The sequence below is a fragment of the Oncorhynchus gorbuscha genome, linkage group LG09, assembly GCF_021184085.1.
Source record: "Oncorhynchus gorbuscha isolate QuinsamMale2020 ecotype Even-year linkage group LG09, OgorEven_v1.0, whole genome shotgun sequence".
NCBI lineage: Eukaryota > Metazoa > Chordata > Actinopteri > Salmoniformes > Salmonidae > Oncorhynchus > Oncorhynchus gorbuscha.
Genome location: NC_060181.1, coordinates 49,467,188 through 49,484,458, shown reverse-complemented (window position 1 = coordinate 49,484,458; position 17,271 = coordinate 49,467,188). Strand labels below are relative to the sequence as shown.

The 17,271-nt window shown below is 46.8% G+C and overlaps 1 protein-coding gene and 1 long non-coding RNA gene across 2 annotated transcripts in view; one reads left to right on the top strand and one right to left on the bottom strand.

The window, feature by feature from the left end:
* LOC124043731 overlaps positions 1-8,732 on the top strand; it is a 21,267-nt gene extending 12,535 nt beyond the window's left edge. The window contains exons 2-3 of the long non-coding RNA XR_006840376.1: positions 3,667-3,670; positions 8,580-8,732. This is a non-coding gene — a long non-coding RNA (uncharacterized LOC124043731). The remainder of the gene's footprint in view (positions 1-3,666; positions 3,671-8,579) is intronic.
* Positions 1-17,271, bottom strand: part of arid1aa (AT rich interactive domain 1Aa (SWI-like)) — a 20,675-nt gene extending 3,404 nt beyond the window's left edge. The window contains 20 exon segments of the mRNA XM_046362632.1: positions 271-401; positions 594-1,455; positions 1,632-1,728; positions 1,955-2,080; positions 2,304-2,463; positions 2,556-2,743; positions 2,916-3,045; positions 4,060-4,264; positions 4,528-4,737; positions 4,991-5,097; positions 5,603-5,748; positions 8,090-8,435; positions 9,276-9,449; positions 9,785-9,874; positions 10,188-10,294; positions 10,296-10,426; positions 11,181-11,288; positions 11,489-12,085; positions 12,229-12,447; positions 15,987-17,271. Coding sequence (XP_046218588.1) covers positions 271-401; positions 594-1,455; positions 1,632-1,728; positions 1,955-2,080; positions 2,304-2,463; positions 2,556-2,743; positions 2,916-3,045; positions 4,060-4,264; positions 4,528-4,737; positions 4,991-5,097; positions 5,603-5,748; positions 8,090-8,435; positions 9,276-9,449; positions 9,785-9,874; positions 10,188-10,294; positions 10,296-10,426; positions 11,181-11,288; positions 11,489-12,085; positions 12,229-12,447; positions 15,987-16,901 — 5,049 coding nt within the window. The 5' untranslated portion in view covers positions 16,902-17,271.

Sequence of the window (17,271 nt, the reverse complement as noted above, 5' to 3'; positions counted from 1 at the left end):
CCTTTATCCCACATTGTGGCCAGTGTAGTAATAATACTTTAGTGGGTGCTTATATTTGTCCTATTTACACATGCACATGTGTATTAATGTGTTTTGTATAGCAGACTCTACCCAAGACACCCTCAGAGAGTGGGGTCACATCTAGGGTCTGGCAAAATTAGGTTTAAGCACCGCCAGATTTTTCACCTTGTGGCTCGGGATTCGAACTTGCGACCTTTTGGTTACTGGCCAAAACCTCTACCCGCTAGGCTACCTGTCTTGTTAGCTCACCGAATTGAGGTTGAAGGTGGAGATGCTGTTGTCGTCATACAGGAGGATGTTGATGGTGTCGAGGGCCCACGTGCTCTCAGCCAACAGGCCAGACTTTAGGGACATCATCACCCTCCAAGCCTCTGGGGTCCCTATGGAGATACACAGTATTTTAACTCAAGCTGATACCCTTCACAGTACTGATGGACCACACAATACAAACAAGTTCATAGAGAGCCGAAGCAACCTATCATTGTAATATCCTAATGTGATCCCTAAATACTGTATAATCCATATATAATAACATTGATTGTGGTTGGAGTTGTGGGATGTGATAGCCATACCGATATCTTTCGTTGTGAGGCATCGGCGTGGTTTTAGGATGGGGTGGGTGGCCTCCACTGAGCCTGGGGGAAAGGGCATGTCTCTACGGATCAGAGGGGACTGCACAGACTGGGGCACTATGTGAGAGGCAGGAACCGGGGGCCCTGCCTTTTGCATCTTGATGCCACTGTGCATGTAGGGAGATTTACTGGGTGACGTCCGGCTCTCCATGGGGCCCCCGCGGGGCATGGGGGAGGGACTGGACACCTGTGGAATGTGGTTCTGCATGGCCTGAGCGGATTGGTAGTTGGACTGTAGTGTGCGGGTCATGGGCGGGCCCGTCCCTCCAGGGCCGTAGGGGGGCTGCCGAGGGCCCATCTGACCTGGCCCCCATTGGCCCTCGTGGTTCATGCGCTGCTCTGATGACATTTCCTCCGAACCGCGGTTCATTCCGGGATGGCCAGGTCCCTGGGCTGGGCCCCCTGGGGGGCCACCCTGCCGGTTGGGGTAGTTGCCGGGATAGTTCATCTCCCCGCGGCCCTGCCACACGCCACCCGGGGATCCGTCAGGGCTTGGCTGCATAATCTGTGGGGGCATGGAGGGCTGGGCGTTGGGCCCCGTGGCGGCCTGCATGCGCTCTCTGTTGAAGGGGAAGGGGAACTGGCCCTGGGGACCAGGCAGGCGGCGGTCAGTGCCGGTGAAGGAGCCGCTGCTGTACTGGGGTTGGTACATCTCTGGTTGGCCAGCAGGGGGTGCAGAGGCCACCCCTGGCTGCTGCTGCGGTTGTTGTTGCTGCAGCCCTGCACTGAAGGGGGCACTGTACATCTCCCCCTCGTGACGCTTCGCTGGTGGGTAGCCCCCATCCACGGGACGCTTGTAGTTCTGCATAGAGCAAATACGCTTAGTTAGGCGGTGTCATTACATTGCATCAGATGAATATTGATGGCTATTACTCATCTATACAGTAAGTACTACTTTTTGGCGTAATAACACATGGCTAGTGGTTACAACATTACAGTTTGATTTTCAGTGCTTACACAGTGGGTTAGAGCCATCACCTGTTGTTGCTGTGGGTACATTCCTGGCTGTTGATTGGGATAGGAACCACCAGGGGGAGTACCATGGCCAGGATATTGATTACCATAGGAATCATTCCTGTAAACAACCACAATACATCAACAAGACATTCCAAATAAGCCGAGTGCCTATGTATCTAATATTGCTACAGTATACTGCTAGTGTGCCAATAAACACTCTGAAAAACAACCCAATCTTTACAATATTGCAAGACTATAAATGCTGAGACAGTCATTGCATGGTGTCTGCACAAGTTTGTGCCAGACCTCTCCTGAGAGAGAATGGTGCTGGGTGGTGAACTTACCGTGGCTGCTGCTGTGGTGGGTAGCGGTTTGGCGAGTACATCCCCGTGTCGGAGTTGACAGGCATCAGGTTTGACTGCGGAGCACCAGATCCCATGCTGCCCTCTGGGCCCATCCCCTGCTCTGGCCTGGTAAACAACAAGTTTGGTTGACTACACTTAGCACGAATCATTTCCATTAAAAAAAGGAAATGAGCAGACTTATTCGCAGTCAAAGATGGTATAGAATGTATAGAAATAGAATTATACTCCATATGGCCTCCAGTCCACCAATCATAGACACATTGCCTTGAATGTGGATGTCCATTATAGTAATTCTATTTCTACAATCTAAGCGTGTGTAGGGTCTTACCTCCTTTCGTAGCCTTGTCCGTAAGGTCCTGGTCCGTACTGTTGTCTCTGAGCCATCGACATGTTCCCCATAGCACCTGGAGGAGGCCCACGGTTAAACTGTTGCTGTTCAGCCATCCCACTATTAGGACCCTGACTGGCAGGCAAGAACTGCTCCCCAACTGGAAAGAAATACACACTCCATCAGCAAGGGACCCAACTTCCCAGCACCATCAGTTTCTAGGGATCTTTCTTGTAGCCTCTTCTTACGCACCTTTCCGCATGGCACCAAAGGGGTCTTTGTTAGGCCCTGGACCCTCGTAGGGCCCTGGACCCATGCGACCTGGCATCTCTGGGGTGCTCATGCCAGACTGGTAGCCAGAGTTAGGGGTCATGGAGTTCCTTCTGGGGAAAGCAGGGTCACTACTGTCAGCAAATGGGTCCTGCAGCGCCACATTGCTCCTAAAAGATAGAGGTACGTTTAGGGAGTAAATAGGGGTTTATCAAAGCGGATAGCAAAGTTGGGGTGAATTACATTTAAATTCAATAAGTAAATGAAAATTCCAATTCAAGAATTTAATCTCCTGAATGCAAATGATCTCAAAGAGGATGAGATTGAAGCGCTGCAACTCACCTGGCCCCGGGTGGCATCTGGGTGGGGTGTGGGGTGGAGGCGGGTGTGGGGGGCTTGAGGTCGCTGCCCTCGGCCATGGAGCTGCTGGTGGACTGGGGGGTCTGAGGGCCCTGGAGAGAACCTGACCCAGCTACCGGAACAAAAGAGGGGAATTTCAGTTAGAGAGAGTTGACTTTCATCGGGTGGTTTAAGCCCTGAATGCTGATTGTCTGAAAGCCATGGTATAGCAGACCATATACCACAGGTATGAGAATGATTACTATTTACTGGTCAAATAACAATGGAAACCAGTTTATAATATCAATAAGGCACCTTGGGGGTTTGTGGGATATGGCCAATATACTAAGGCTACGCGTTGCGTTGTGCCTAAAAATAGCCCTTGACCGTGATATAATCACACCTTCTCGGGCCTTACTGCTTAATTATACAGGTCATTCAATTTACATTTCTACCGATACTAGACTGTGGAAACATTATCTATATGAATATAGCTGCCAATTCATTAAAGCAGTTAGATGCATTTAACATAGGGCACTTAATTTTATTATGGCATCAGATTTATTCTTCACCAGAAAGTCAGCTGGCCCTCATCGAATTTAAGTAGGTCGATTCAGTGCTTTCTTTTTATTTATAAAGTTCTCTAACAAAAACTCCCGCCGTACCTAACTGTTAATAACGAATAATAAGTATGAGTTAACCATACCGGGTCTCGGGATGGCTAACTCTGGAAATCTCTTCAGTCTCCTCAAAGTTAGGTAATTCTGCTTTTATTTTCTTTGCACCCCATGTATGGAACAGAGTTCCCTACAACTGGATGTTCTGGTGCCTCTCAGGCAGTTCAAAATGTTGATTGGGGACCTCTTTGCTGACGAATGTGATTGTTATTTTTTACAAAAATATGTATTTTGTAAATGATGCGTATGCAGGTCTCCCTTGTGAAAGAGATCTTGGTCTCAATGGGACTCCTTGTTCAAAGCAAAAAAAAATCAATACATTTAAAAAAATAAAAAAGAGTTTTGCAATGAAAATTAGCTTTTCATATTGGACAAGACCAGGTAGTCCCAACCAGGTTCAGTCCGCGTTCTTCCGTTTGATGCCTAATAATTACGACCCAGCATAGTGTGGATAACCGTCTGGCACTGACCTGGGGAGGGTGGCTGGACCTTGGCCTGGTTGGCCTTCTTGTTGTCAGTGATGATCTCAGGAGGGGGGTCCTCCCCGCGTTCAATCTTGCACTCGAAGGCGTACAGACACTGGATGTACTGCTTCTTCAGGGAGCTGGCAGCGCTGCTCGAAGTGCCAACGTTCAGGTTGGTGGACAGCTCCCGCCACTTCTTGTTCTTGTTCACCTGGACATAGAGCATGAAGACCGGGACATTAAAACAGGGACTAGAAGGGGGATGGAGCAAATAAGAACCAAGAGATTGTGCATGGTGTGTTTGTGCATGTGTTATACTTATTTATTGAACCAATATTTATCCAGGAATTCCCATTGAGGTCAGAAGACCTCTTATAAGGGAAACCTGGTCAAGAGGGCACCTCAATAGGGAAACACATAGATCAAACACACTACAGTGTATGCATGCATAGTACAGCACAAACCTACACTGACCTGTGCGAAGCCTCCAATCTCCTTGACCGAGACGTAGAGTCTGAAGAGGTCTAGGGGCTTGCGGCCAACAGCAGGCAGATTGGTCATGCCCATTGCTTTCTCCTCGATAAAGCCCAGATAGCGGTCCACCCACATCTTCCTCTCCAGCTCGGGGCCCAGCTCATACAGACGCGTGATCTTCTCGTTGGTCGTCGTGGAAGAGCTTGACTTCTGCAAGGTGTCAAGAGAACACAAGACGTCAAGAGAGCCGTCATGAGGGAAAGGGTTGGGTAACCCATTGGTCTTATTTCCCTTTAGTAGCTAGCTCAATGGCAACTGTAATAACCATGGAATAAAGTCAAAAGTATGATCGTAACACGTGTGTTACAAACAATATGGTTTATAACATAGTTTATTTTAACGTACACACAAGCCCTTAAACAAAATTGTCCCAAGTGGACAGACAAAGCCATTATCTTATCACCTTGGATTTAGTCGGTTCTGCTTTCGGTGTTCCGTCCACTTTGTTGTTCATCTTCTGGCCCTGGTTCATTTTCCCATCCATACCAAACTCTGGACTGGGGGCCAAACCTAGGTACAAGGGTACATTGTGGGGTTGAGCACTGTTCGGCTTTTGAACAACAATTCTCGGGATCAGGAAATATACCAAACATTTTTGTTGTATTCTAATTTCAGAGGAATACAGACGAACAACAAAGTTTCCCCTGTAGAACTTATTCATACTGCGGCCATTGTTCATTGACCCACATTACCTTCAAACAGGATTGGAAGTGCTCTGGTGAAACCAATGCAAAACCTTCCTGAAGTGTGACTTCGATTAACAACCACTGCACTAAAACAATATTTGGATTGGAAAACTCATACTTAGCTACCGCACTATCCGTCTATGCTAGAACTTTCAGATGGAAAAAAAGTATATTGTAAAAACACTGCAGACAAATTGCATCAGGCCTTACTTACTAGCCACCCCAATGCAAACCTGTTCCACTGACCACCGTCCCAACCAAAGTCATCCTGCCATATCAGAAATACCCGGGGCACCATGGAGCAACAGTATTGGACTTACAGTACTCACCACTGGAGTTATTGGCCATGTTGGGCCCCATAGGGAAAGGTGGGCCGCCCTGCGTGTTCATCATGCCAGGCATGTTGTTCATGGGAGGGCCATAGGGGGCGCCAGAGCCCATCATGCCAGGGGACATGTTGGGGTAGCCAGGCATCCTGAACAATGAGGGACAACCATACTTTTAGCATGTAGCATGATATCAGAGTGAAAAATATTCCTCTCCTGCTGAGAAATTAATCTCTTATGCTGAAAAACAATCAATCAGTTATGCAACAATATCACTAAATAAAAAAGTGTGAGTTATGAGTGCCATTGCAAGGGGGAATTGTTTTGAGTTCTTGATATGAAAATGTCTAGTGACTTTGTACACCTGTGAAGACTAAAGAGAGGGAAAATATGCTGAACCTGCATCTGAATTCTCCAATGCATTTCATGTTTGGATGTAATGTGAGAGCCAGGTATTCCTCGTAGTGACAGGTGCTGGATATCTCTTCTGCCTCTGCCTGTCTACCTCTCAGTTAAGTCTGTCCTCATCTCATCTGCTCTCTCCTTTGTTTATTTCCTGTTGCTCTAATCACTCCTCTCACTGCCTTCACTGGACCTTCAAAGTAGAGGAAAATCTACTAGTTAGGACCAGATAAGGCATTCGCAACACATTAACAATGATTTAAATATAAGGTCCCACAGTGCATGTCAAAGCAAAACCAAGCCATGAGGTCGAACTAATTGTCGATAGAGCTCTGAGACAGGATTGTGTCGAGGCACAGATCTGGTGAAGGGTACCAAAAAAAGTCTGCAGCATTTAAGGTCCCCGAGAACACAGTGGCCTCCATAATTCTTAAATTAAAGAAGTTTGGAACCACCAAGACTATTCCTAGAGCTTGCATCCAGGTCAAACTGAACAATCGGGGGAGAATGGCCTTGGTCAGGGAGGTGACCAAGAACCCAATGGTCACTCTGATAGGGCTTAAGATTTCCAGAAGGACAACCATCTTTGCAGCACTCCACCAATCAGGCCTTTATGGTACAGTGGCTAGACAGAAGACACTTCTCAGTAAAAGGCACGAGAGCCCTCTTGGAGTTTGCCAAAATGCACCTAAAGGACTCTCAGACCATGAGAAACAAGATTCTCTGGTCTGATGAAACAAAGATTAAACTCTTTGGCCTGAATGCCAAGCGCCACGTCTGGAAGAAACCTTGCATCATCACTACGGGGAAGCATGGTGGTGGAAGAATCATGCTGTGGGGACGTTTTTCAGCGGCAGGGACTGGGAGGCAAGTCAGGATCAAGGGAAAGATGAACGGAGCAAAGTACAGATAGATCCTTGATGAAAACGTTCTCCAGAGCACTCAGGACCTCGGTTCATCTTCCAACAGGACAATGACCCTAAGCACACAGCCAAGACAAAGCAGGCGTGGCTTTGGGACAGGTCTCTGAATGTCCTTGAGTGGCTCAGCCAGAGCCCGGACGAACATCTCTGGTGAAACCTGAAAATAGCTGTGCAGCGACGCTCCCCATCCAACCTGACAGAGCTTGAGAGGATCTGCAGAGAAGAATGGAGAAACTCCCCAAATACAGGTGTGCCAAGCTTGTAGCGTCATACCCAAGAAGACTCGAGGCTGTAAACGCTGCAAAAGGGGCTTTAACTAAGTAAAGGGTCTGAATACTTATGTAAATGTTATATTTCAGTTCTTGTAATAAATTTGCAAACATTTCTAAAATAAAAACAGTTTTTGCTTTGTCATTATGGGGTATTGTGTGTAGATTGATGAAGGGAAAAAAACAATTTAACCCATTTTAGAATAACATGCAGACCACACCGCCCGCGTCGCAAAATAAATGTACATATACATGTTATTCAATCGTTGCATCCACGCTATTGCGCATCAACGAGCGTACGCGTAGCCAGACGCTAAAATAGAACTTAGTTCTATTTGTGACGCTTGACGCCCTGCCTCTCCCATCTCCTCATTGGTTTGTAGGAGCATATACCCACATGGGTGATTGAAAGATAAACGGAGGTCCACACTCCTGTCCAATTGGTAGTGGTAATGCACCTTAAAGTTGATTGCCATCCGCCATATAAAGTCCAAAGAAGACGCCTGAAGGAGGAGAAATGACTACAAAAAAAGAATTTGGTTTACCGTTTTATCTGTGGATTAATTGTCGGAGTAGGACCTTGTGCATTTCAGGTAAAATAACAACCCAATGTTTTATATCCCAGGACAAATGAGCAAGCAAGAGCAAGGTAGCTAGCTAAATTGCCTTAAATGTTCAATGCTTTCGACCTGTCTCCAAATTAATATTGTTGGTTCAGAGTTTGTTTTGATTTTCAACATGCTGATCGCATCTACTGTGGCTGGACAAAATCAACAGCTGGTCTGGTCAGCATGTAAGGCTGTAACATAACAAAATGTGGAAGAAGTCGAGGGGTCTGAATACTTTCCAAATGCACCGTACATGTGTAATATGGGTTAGTAAAGAGTATAGTGTACCTGCTGTGTATGGAGTTGGTAGCAGCGTGTTGCATGACTACAGCTGCAGCCTCCTGGGCCTTCCGGTTGAGGCCGGGGGGAGGGCACATCCCTGAGCCCACCTGAGGTGGCATGTTACTCATATTGGGTGGCATGTTGGGCCCCATGTTAGGGCCATAGGGACGCACTCCCATCTGGCCCGCAGGCATTCTACCAGGGGGGATGCCTGCGTACGGCAGCCCCCCTTGCCCAGACATGGGGTTTATGGGTTTGCCCATGCCAGGGCCAGGGTTCATGGGGTTGCCCATGCCAGTGCCAGGGTAGTTGGCATTGGGCATGTTGTTGTATCCAGGTTGCCGGGGGTAACCTGTAATAGAATTAACAAAAACTGTGTGTAAAAAATGTGTTCAAAAAAATAAATAAACACTGCTCAGATGACATTGGGAAGACTAGTTATAAGTGCAAAACAACAAACTAAATATTTAACCTACTTGGGGTTCTATTGTGAAAGGTGTACCCTACTGATGATGTGTTGTTGCAATAGTAATCCTGCTCAGTACGAGAGGAACCGCAGGTTCAGACATTTGGTGTATGTGCTTGGCTGAGGAGCCAATGGTGCGAAGCTACCATCTGTGGGATTATGACTGAATGCCATGAAGTCAGAATCCCCCCTAAACGTAATGATACAATGGAGCCTGAGAGACTGCTAATGTCTGTTGAAGTTGTGCAAGGCACTATACTGAGCTGGCAGTGGCGCTGTGCACACTGAGCTAATGAGCCTGCCATCACAGTGGCAGCTCTACTGACAGTGTGGGGGGGGGCTCTGCTATGTCAGCTGACTGTTCTCCATGGCTAAAAATAGCTGCACTAGGCTCAAAGAGGGAGGGATGAGCTGATAGGATGGAATTCCTATGAGGCAAAAATCATATTCCATGGATTTGGCTGGGGGAACAAACAAGAAGCAACTTCAAAGGATAGTGAGATAATTAAGTGGGATGCATTTATATATTGGCAGTCAGAGGATAACCAAAATGTTAAAGATTAAAATGATTAAAAGTCTATTTGGTATATCAACTGAGTTGTTCTTTTTCAAGTGTTTCAAATTTTGAAATTTTAACATATTTAAGCAAAACTAAACCAAAGGATCCTTTAACTAATTGCCACCAGCCCCTCTCCTTTGTTGCACAGTGTAACCCACAGAACTTACCTTGTGGGCCATACTGCCCACCCTGAGGTCCATAGCCCCCCATGGAGTTGTTCTGCTGCTGATAAGGTCCCATCCCAGGGTGCATCTGGCCTCCAGAGGACTGTCGGGGTGACAGGGGAGAGGCAGACTGTGGTGAACCGTATGGGGGCATCTGGGGGTTTCTCTGTACGAACCCTGGCAGGGTCAGAGAAGAGAGAGTGAAAGAGATGTTAATCTTCCAACAAAACACTGGAAATCTCACATAAAACACATCAGAGGGCTTTGGTACAGCAATTAGCCAGTATTTACTTAGAAAGGTACATGGTAAAATGGCAATTACATGTAATATTATTTGAAGTACCAGAAAGTACCCATGTTTACAACACAATTTTCAATTAAGTACCAGGTAAATACCAGTGGTACCATAAAATAAAGTGCAACCAAAGTTTCTTTAAAACAGCACACTGTCAGTGGTCCCTGCAGAGCGGGGTAGTACTGTGTGAGGGGATTCTCAGTCAGGGTGAACTCACCTCTCTCCTGGGCCATGGGAGACTGGCTCATGGCGGGGTGCAGACTCCCGTCAGACTGCACACTCGATGGTCTAGGGGGCATCTGGGTCCCTAAACAACAGAAGGGTTGTCTCAGTATGTAAATAACAAGTCTAAGTAGGAACAAGGCCACTAATGTCACTACTTAGTTAACTTAAGTGTCCCTTAAATATTGTTAATCCAACAAAATGCCCATAGATTGAAACAGTGGAGCTACTGCAGCCAAGCATCATACAGTTTTAAAAGGTGTTTGGCTGCAGTAGCTCCATTGTTTCAATCTATGTTCATTTTGTTGTCATCGTGTATATGTATAACAAATGGCATGTGTCCTAGTACATGTCAGTAAAACCCATGTATGTGTGCGCACTCGTGTACATGTGTTCACCTGGCATTGTGACGGGTGAGAGGGGCCCCGTGCGGGAGGTTGTGGCACTGGCGGGGGAGCCGGCGGGTGACGGTGAGGGCCCTCGGATGCCTGGCAGCTGGGGAGAGGTGGGGCGAGAAGGGCGACTGGGCCAGGTTGCTCTGCTCGCCCTGGCTGCTTGACACACCTGAAGTGCTCACGCCAGGACTCAGAGCGCCATCCGTGCCCGTGGGTAGGTCATCAATGGAGCCTGAGAGATCCTGCAGACACACAAGACAGGAGACAGCAAGGCCTATGGTGAGGAGACACTGTGGAAATATGCCGGCCTGATGGAATCGACACGACAGCTATTAGCTGACTGTACAGTTAGCAGTGAGACGTCTTGATAACGACTCCATGTATTTCCGGTAGCTCTGTCAACTAGCAGGAGCACATACAGGATGCAAGCACAATTTAATCTCCTCCGTTTTAGAAAGCATGACAGCACACTTTATTAGGTTTGGAGACATGTGACACACACACAGTTGTCGTTATTGATCTTGTCGAGGAAAAGAGAGGGCATATTAGAGCAAGGGGTTGTCATGGTTACAATGGACGTGTGCCGACTCAGCGCGCCGTAACTCTGCCATGTGAATCTGATATACGCTCCCTCACACACACGCTAGGCGTGTGCGCCATCACTTTTGCTCTCGTTTTATCCAGGCCGGAGCTCTGCTCAAATTTACTAATATTCATCTCACAGACAACATTTCTGCAAGTCCACAAAACACTCTACGCAGGCCCAATGACATCTACAGACACACACACTCAAATGAAATATACAATAAACAGGGGTAGCATTAATTAACCACAACACACACAGCGGTTTTACTATGTTAAGTCTAAAATGGGTCACACGGAATCATGCAACACGGAATCATGCAAACATGTTTCAATGCATTATGATTTTAGAACAATGTAATAATGATTTATAGATGTATAGTATACCTTTGCACAGGTTGGGTGAGGACTCACCGGTAGGCTGGACGGCTGGCCTTGCATGCTGACGTCCTCTGAGACACTTTTGGGCTGGTTGGAGGGAGGGGCGCTAGACTGGGAACTGAACGAGTCCTGGGATATCTCCTGGGGGAGAGAACGAGACCATCAGTATTGAAGGGCATTCACATACACGCGCACATGAGAATGTACAGTGACAATACCAATGCCTTCCATCTGGTGAGCAAGTATGGCAACTGGTACTTCACGTTCAATGATGATATCAAAGGTACCTCAATCATAAAACATAAATTGCGCGCACACATACACACCAAACTCAGTTGTACCTGCTGTGGTGGAGGAGGGAAGCGTTGGTAAGGTGACTGCTGTTGCTGTGGAGGATTCTGGGAGTAGGATGCAGGCTGGCCCTGTGGATGCTGGCTGTGACCTGGTGGTTGCTGAGGGGGTTGAGAGGGTGTCTGGGGTTGCTGCTGCTGCTGTGTGGGGAGCTGCTGTGGGCCCTGCGTGGGTGGATAGCTGAGCTGGGCCTGTGACCCTGCTGGGACCTGGGAGCTGGCCTGCTGGCTGGGAGGCCCCTGCTGCTGGGGGTAAGGAGGCTGACCAGACTGAGCCTGGGCTGGGCCCTGGGAGTAGGGCGGCTGAGACTGCGGGGGCCCTTGGGATGGAACTGGCTGCGGGCCCTGGGACTGGGGGGGCATGTGGGGCTGCGGATAGGGCGGCCCACCCTGGGCATGTGAGGCTGACGTCTGGGGAGGGTGGGACTGCTGAGGGTAGGGTGTCTGACCACCCTGCTGTCCCAGAGGTGCCTGGGGGTAGGGCCCTTGCTGCTGGCCTGGGTGTAAAGCCTGGCCCTGTTGGCTGTAGAAGGGCCCTTGGCCCTGAGGCCCATAGCCTCCTGGTCCCTGCTGCCCATAAGACGGCATCTATACACAAATACAGACGAAAGTTAGAAAACAAGAAAAAGATTAGGCATATGACAAGCAAGCCATATAGTAGTGTGTGAAGAGGAGGGCTGATTCCGGTGTGAGAGAATGTAGGAATAATTCAGCTTTATGACACCACTGACCTGCTGCCCGTACTGCATGCCCCCCATAGCCCCAGGGATGCGGCCCTGCATGACCACCGGGTATCTCTGGGAGCCAAGGGGACCGTAGCCTTGGCCCGGGTATGCGTGACCCTGCTGGGCTCCTGGGGGTGGCCCCTGTCCAGGTTGTTGGGAGTATGGACTGCCCCCTCCGTACGGCTGGCCTCTCAACTTAGCCATCGGATCCATTGCACCTGGGGGCTGTGGAGCAGAAACAAAGATGAAATACATTGCATAACATGAACACTATTAAAAAAATACGGTTGACCGGATGTACCATAGATCACAAAAGACTTGGATACAGGCAGATGACTATACTATAGTTTATAGGCACTTTAATTATCTAGCAGGGGTCTCACATGCAAGCCAACTCACACATTTCAAGCTACCCAACACAGCAGGAGTTATAGGTATGCATTTTCTCATCCAGATAGGCACAAACAATAAAAACATGACAAAGGGGAAGTCCATAGAACACGTGAGAGCATTACTAGGGAAGGAGGAGTTTTTTTTCCCCTTCACATTTCCCACGGTCATTAACCTGACTTCTACCTTTTTGTGCCATATTTACAGAAGTCAGAGCTATAAATAAATATATCTCTCTCATCTCAAATGGAGGGCAGTCTGCCCAATCTTAAACACATCCCAGCTGTGGTCCTGTATGGCTTGCAAGCCAGTTTCCCTTCTGGGGGGGGGGGGGCAATTCTGGCTCTGAATGAATGACATCATAAATGGAAGGAGAAGTAGCCTACTCAATATACTGTGTTATGATGTAAATACCTAAATATGAGTAAGGTATCCTCTCAATGGAGAAAGTTTTCTTAAATCTCTCAGCCACCATCTCAATATTATAATTTCATTCTATGTAAATCGATAACCCTTAGGCCTATCAGTTATCTTCCTCAACTCAAAACAACCTAAACAAGGGTTGTCAAAATATTCCATGTCGATAACGTTAATAACAACAACTGGACAAGCTAATGAAAACATGAGCATTAAATTTACCACAGTGGATTCTTATGGGCTTTGTTTCTTTATCTGTACCCTTGTCAATGCACACTGCTCTGAGACTTGAGACAGCTCTGGCACGTCACTGCTAAACAAAGGCCTTTAGAAATGAAGGGCAAAAAGCCTTTCTTGACATTTCCCAGCTTCCAGATAATTAATTGAAATAAATAAAAGCAGCACATGGCTAATCTGCATAAGACAGAGTGGAGACTCCCTAGGTGGGGGAGAGGCGACTGGACTGTCTCTGTGATTGGCCAAGGGAGGTTAGAAGGAATTCTTAGTCACACACAGAGAGACAGAGTGGCACATGAGATACAGCAGCTATTCATTTCTCACACACACACGGCTCATGTTCACCTCGCTATGCAGGGTCAACATACAGCAATGCCACAGGATGTAGACCTAACCTTGCCTCAGAAATACATCTGTATGTCATTGATAGATGAACCCATCAAATGGGACATAGTGGATGATGTCTCCCTAACACGTTAACATTGGTACGCATTACCATGACCAATGTAACAAAGATCCTATTGATGACCAAAACATTGTCAGGTAGAAGTTTGTTAGGGGAAGGTAAAGGTGCATGAGTATTACTGCTTTAATATGCTAGTGAGCTATGGCATGTAAGCAAAGACAGCTGGGCATACATCACATAGGCCACACTGTAGTCTCGAAGCATGTACATACATTTCATGACAGTTGGTTAGGTCTGGGCGATATTCTTGGGTAGATAGGTCGTCAGAGCAGATTTCAGCTTTCCATTATATTTACAATGATCACGCCCAAATATGATTGCTCCAGATTGTATTCTCAGATACTCCAGCAAGTTCTTGTTGTAGCCTACATAAGGGTTTCCCAAACTTGGTCCTAGGGCCCCCCCTGGATGGACGTTTTGGTTTTTGCCCAAGCTTTACACTGCTGATTCAAATAACCAACTCACCATCAAGCTGATTATTTGAAATCAGCTGTGTAGAGCAAGGGCTAAAACGTGCACACAGGGGTGCCCCAGGACCAAGTTTGGGAAACCCTGGCCTGCATGGGTCAAATTCAGTTGCCTCCAAATGTGAAAAACCCTGTCAAAATAGTCTGTGCAACCTGAACTTGTCAAATCATGTTAATTTAGCAATGTCTTTATTTCAAATTCATATCACACCCACATGGTCTTATGGTCCTTCAAATTGTTATTGTGATAAATGTTTACATTTTTGTGATCTGGATTATTTGTGATGGATTGATCATCTGGCATCGACTGTACACATCTCAACCACTAAAAAAATGGCTTAGTTTCAGATTTGTAGCTTATAAATGCATGGTGCAGATACAAAAACGATTTAAAATAACAGTATAATAAATTAACTTGGTGATTTACCTCATCATTTTACTTTGATCCAAAATAAGAGATCTTAACAATGAGGGTAAAGATACTATGGCCATTTTCATCTGCCTTTCTTTATAGGATGGTGCAAATACGGTTCCGTACTTATACATGTAGGCTACAGAGTTCCGCAAACTCTTCTATTTGCAATGTTGGTTGCGGTTGTTAATGAATATAGTAATTCAACAGGTATGGGTTAGGCTATACAATGTAAAAATAAAATAAAAACAGTGGCACACAATATCAAACTGGATTGACAAAGGTTAAACGTGAATAACTTGGTCAATGGGCCAATCTCTGAACATCTCTCCTTATTATAGAATGCATATGGAAGAGTGCAAACAGGCATGTCATAGGTGTGGGAAACAGATGATTGCAAAATAGTAATTTAGAGAAATTGCCAAAAATCTGTATGAGTATGAGCAATCATGGATTTGTGCAATGTGGAGGTGTGCACTTATCAGGAACTGTTGTTGCTTTACAGCATATGCAATTATAAATGGCCAAGAGCACAGGGTGAGGAGCCAATCAGATCTCAGCTAGCATGTCAAACCAAGACCAACTGTCAACTGGGTTTGACAGCAGGATTTTTACCTCCACAATTCAAATCCCAGTGAAAAGCAATCGGCAGTCAGTCACACAAATCACTAGGCCAATGTTTACAAGCAGAATGCGGTGGGGGAAGCAGTTCCTGGCAACAGAGACACCAAATGACACGGTTTCATAAATTAATAGGCCAGTGTGTTGATTAACATGTAGCATCATTTAGTTACGTGTGCAGTCCACTTCAAATAACTTTCAAACACACACGAACACTTGAGTCTAGACAACATTAGTGGTCTGGGCTTGCAAGTGTTGTGCATTTCCTTCACAATTTCCATAATGATCGAAACAGACTTGCCGACATAAAAATGTATAGTCTATTCATAAGCATTCAATTGTAATCCGAAACGACTGACGTTACCAGTACAAACTATAAGAAATACCCATATTATGGAATAACTTTAATTACGTTATATACCGCCCTGCCGAGAAACAAGCCAGAGTCATGAATATAGGCCTTTAGAGCTTTTTCACCTCTTTCGAGATTCAGGCCTCCATTTTCTGAACGTTCGAAGTTCGATTTCATAAGGATTACCGAAGAACAGTTGCCTGCAAGTGATACATTTCATACCAACTAAATAAATACTGTTTAATGAGGTGGTGTTGGAAAAACGAGAGGCAGCCATTTTAGAGTGTCTTTGCAAAGCGAACTGGCTAGCAACAATGGCTGGCCTGCTACGTTTATGAACTACATACATAAGATTACACCAAATGTACAACAATAAAGATTCGGTGGAACATGGGCCTTTACCTGGCTTCTACCTAGGGGTTGCCCTGTACTTCCAGGGCTCATAGGCGGCGGATGATGGGTCCTTTGTTGCCAACCCGGACTCCCCCCTCCATACTGACCGCTACTGCCCGTGTCTGTTGGTCCCTTACTAGCGCCTTCCTGATTACTATATTCACTAGAGGGGTAATTTGGATATATACGAGTGGAGCTTGGAGAGGTTAGGAGCTGGTTGAGGGTTGGGGTAGACGTTGGCTGTGGATTCCCCATATTATATCTCTGGTTGTTGTAAGATGCAGCCATTGCTGTGGGTCCTCCTGCTGGTTGCTGCTTAACGTTAGCTGGCTGTCCCCCAGCTGCCGGAGCCTGGGTATTACGTGAGGGGTTCATGCCGTATCCTTGGCCAGAATAGGGAGTTCTGTTCGGGAATGGATTGTAATTGTTAAACTGGTGGTTAGAAAAGCCATGTTCGTGCGAATTGGGTTGATATGGGTCCATCATATTACTCGACGGCACGGCTGGACCTGCAGCAGCTGCCATGCCAGGGCTTTGTTGTCCGCCATGTTGATGAAAAGGGGCCCGGCCGTAGTGTTGACTGTATCCATAAGAAGGTGGAGGAAAACCAGACCCATGGTGGTGTACCATCCCGGGATGGTTATTCCCCTCGGATCCGATGGAATCATTCTGATTATTATTAGTCCTGGAAGGGTTCCCGTTCCCGTTCTTCATCTCAGGTTCCCCTCCTCCCCCTGCATTTCCAACATCGGCCCCGTCCTGCAGATCCCCCCGGACCGGAGATCCACACTCTAATCCCGGCTGCTTGTTTTCCTGCTGCTTTTCCCCCAGTATAGAATCCTCATGTGGGTCTCGATCCGGTTTCTTTAGTTCGGAAGGCGGGCTTGTGTTGAGAGTGGCGGCGCTGGCGACCTGAGCGGCCATAATACCCCCCTCTCTCCGTGAGTCAGTCACAATCAAACGCTAGCATTGAATATAAATACTTGTTTATAACCATTTATCCTTGTCCCGACTCATTCCCACCCCTTTCTCCGGACCGAATCCGGGTTTGTCTCCTGATTCCGATGTGAAAATAACTGGACACGTAATAATAAACCTCAAGGATGCATAAACATACATATATTCCGGGGGTTCTATTAGTGAGCGAGAATAGAGGCAAGGAACGGAGCGAACCAGCACGAGGCTCCGCGAGATACAGCCATTTTACTAAACCGTACAGACAGAAGTAAAGTACGGATTGGAGCTAGGTGGGAACACGGAGTGGATTCGTTCGGATTTTTACATTGCATAAGGG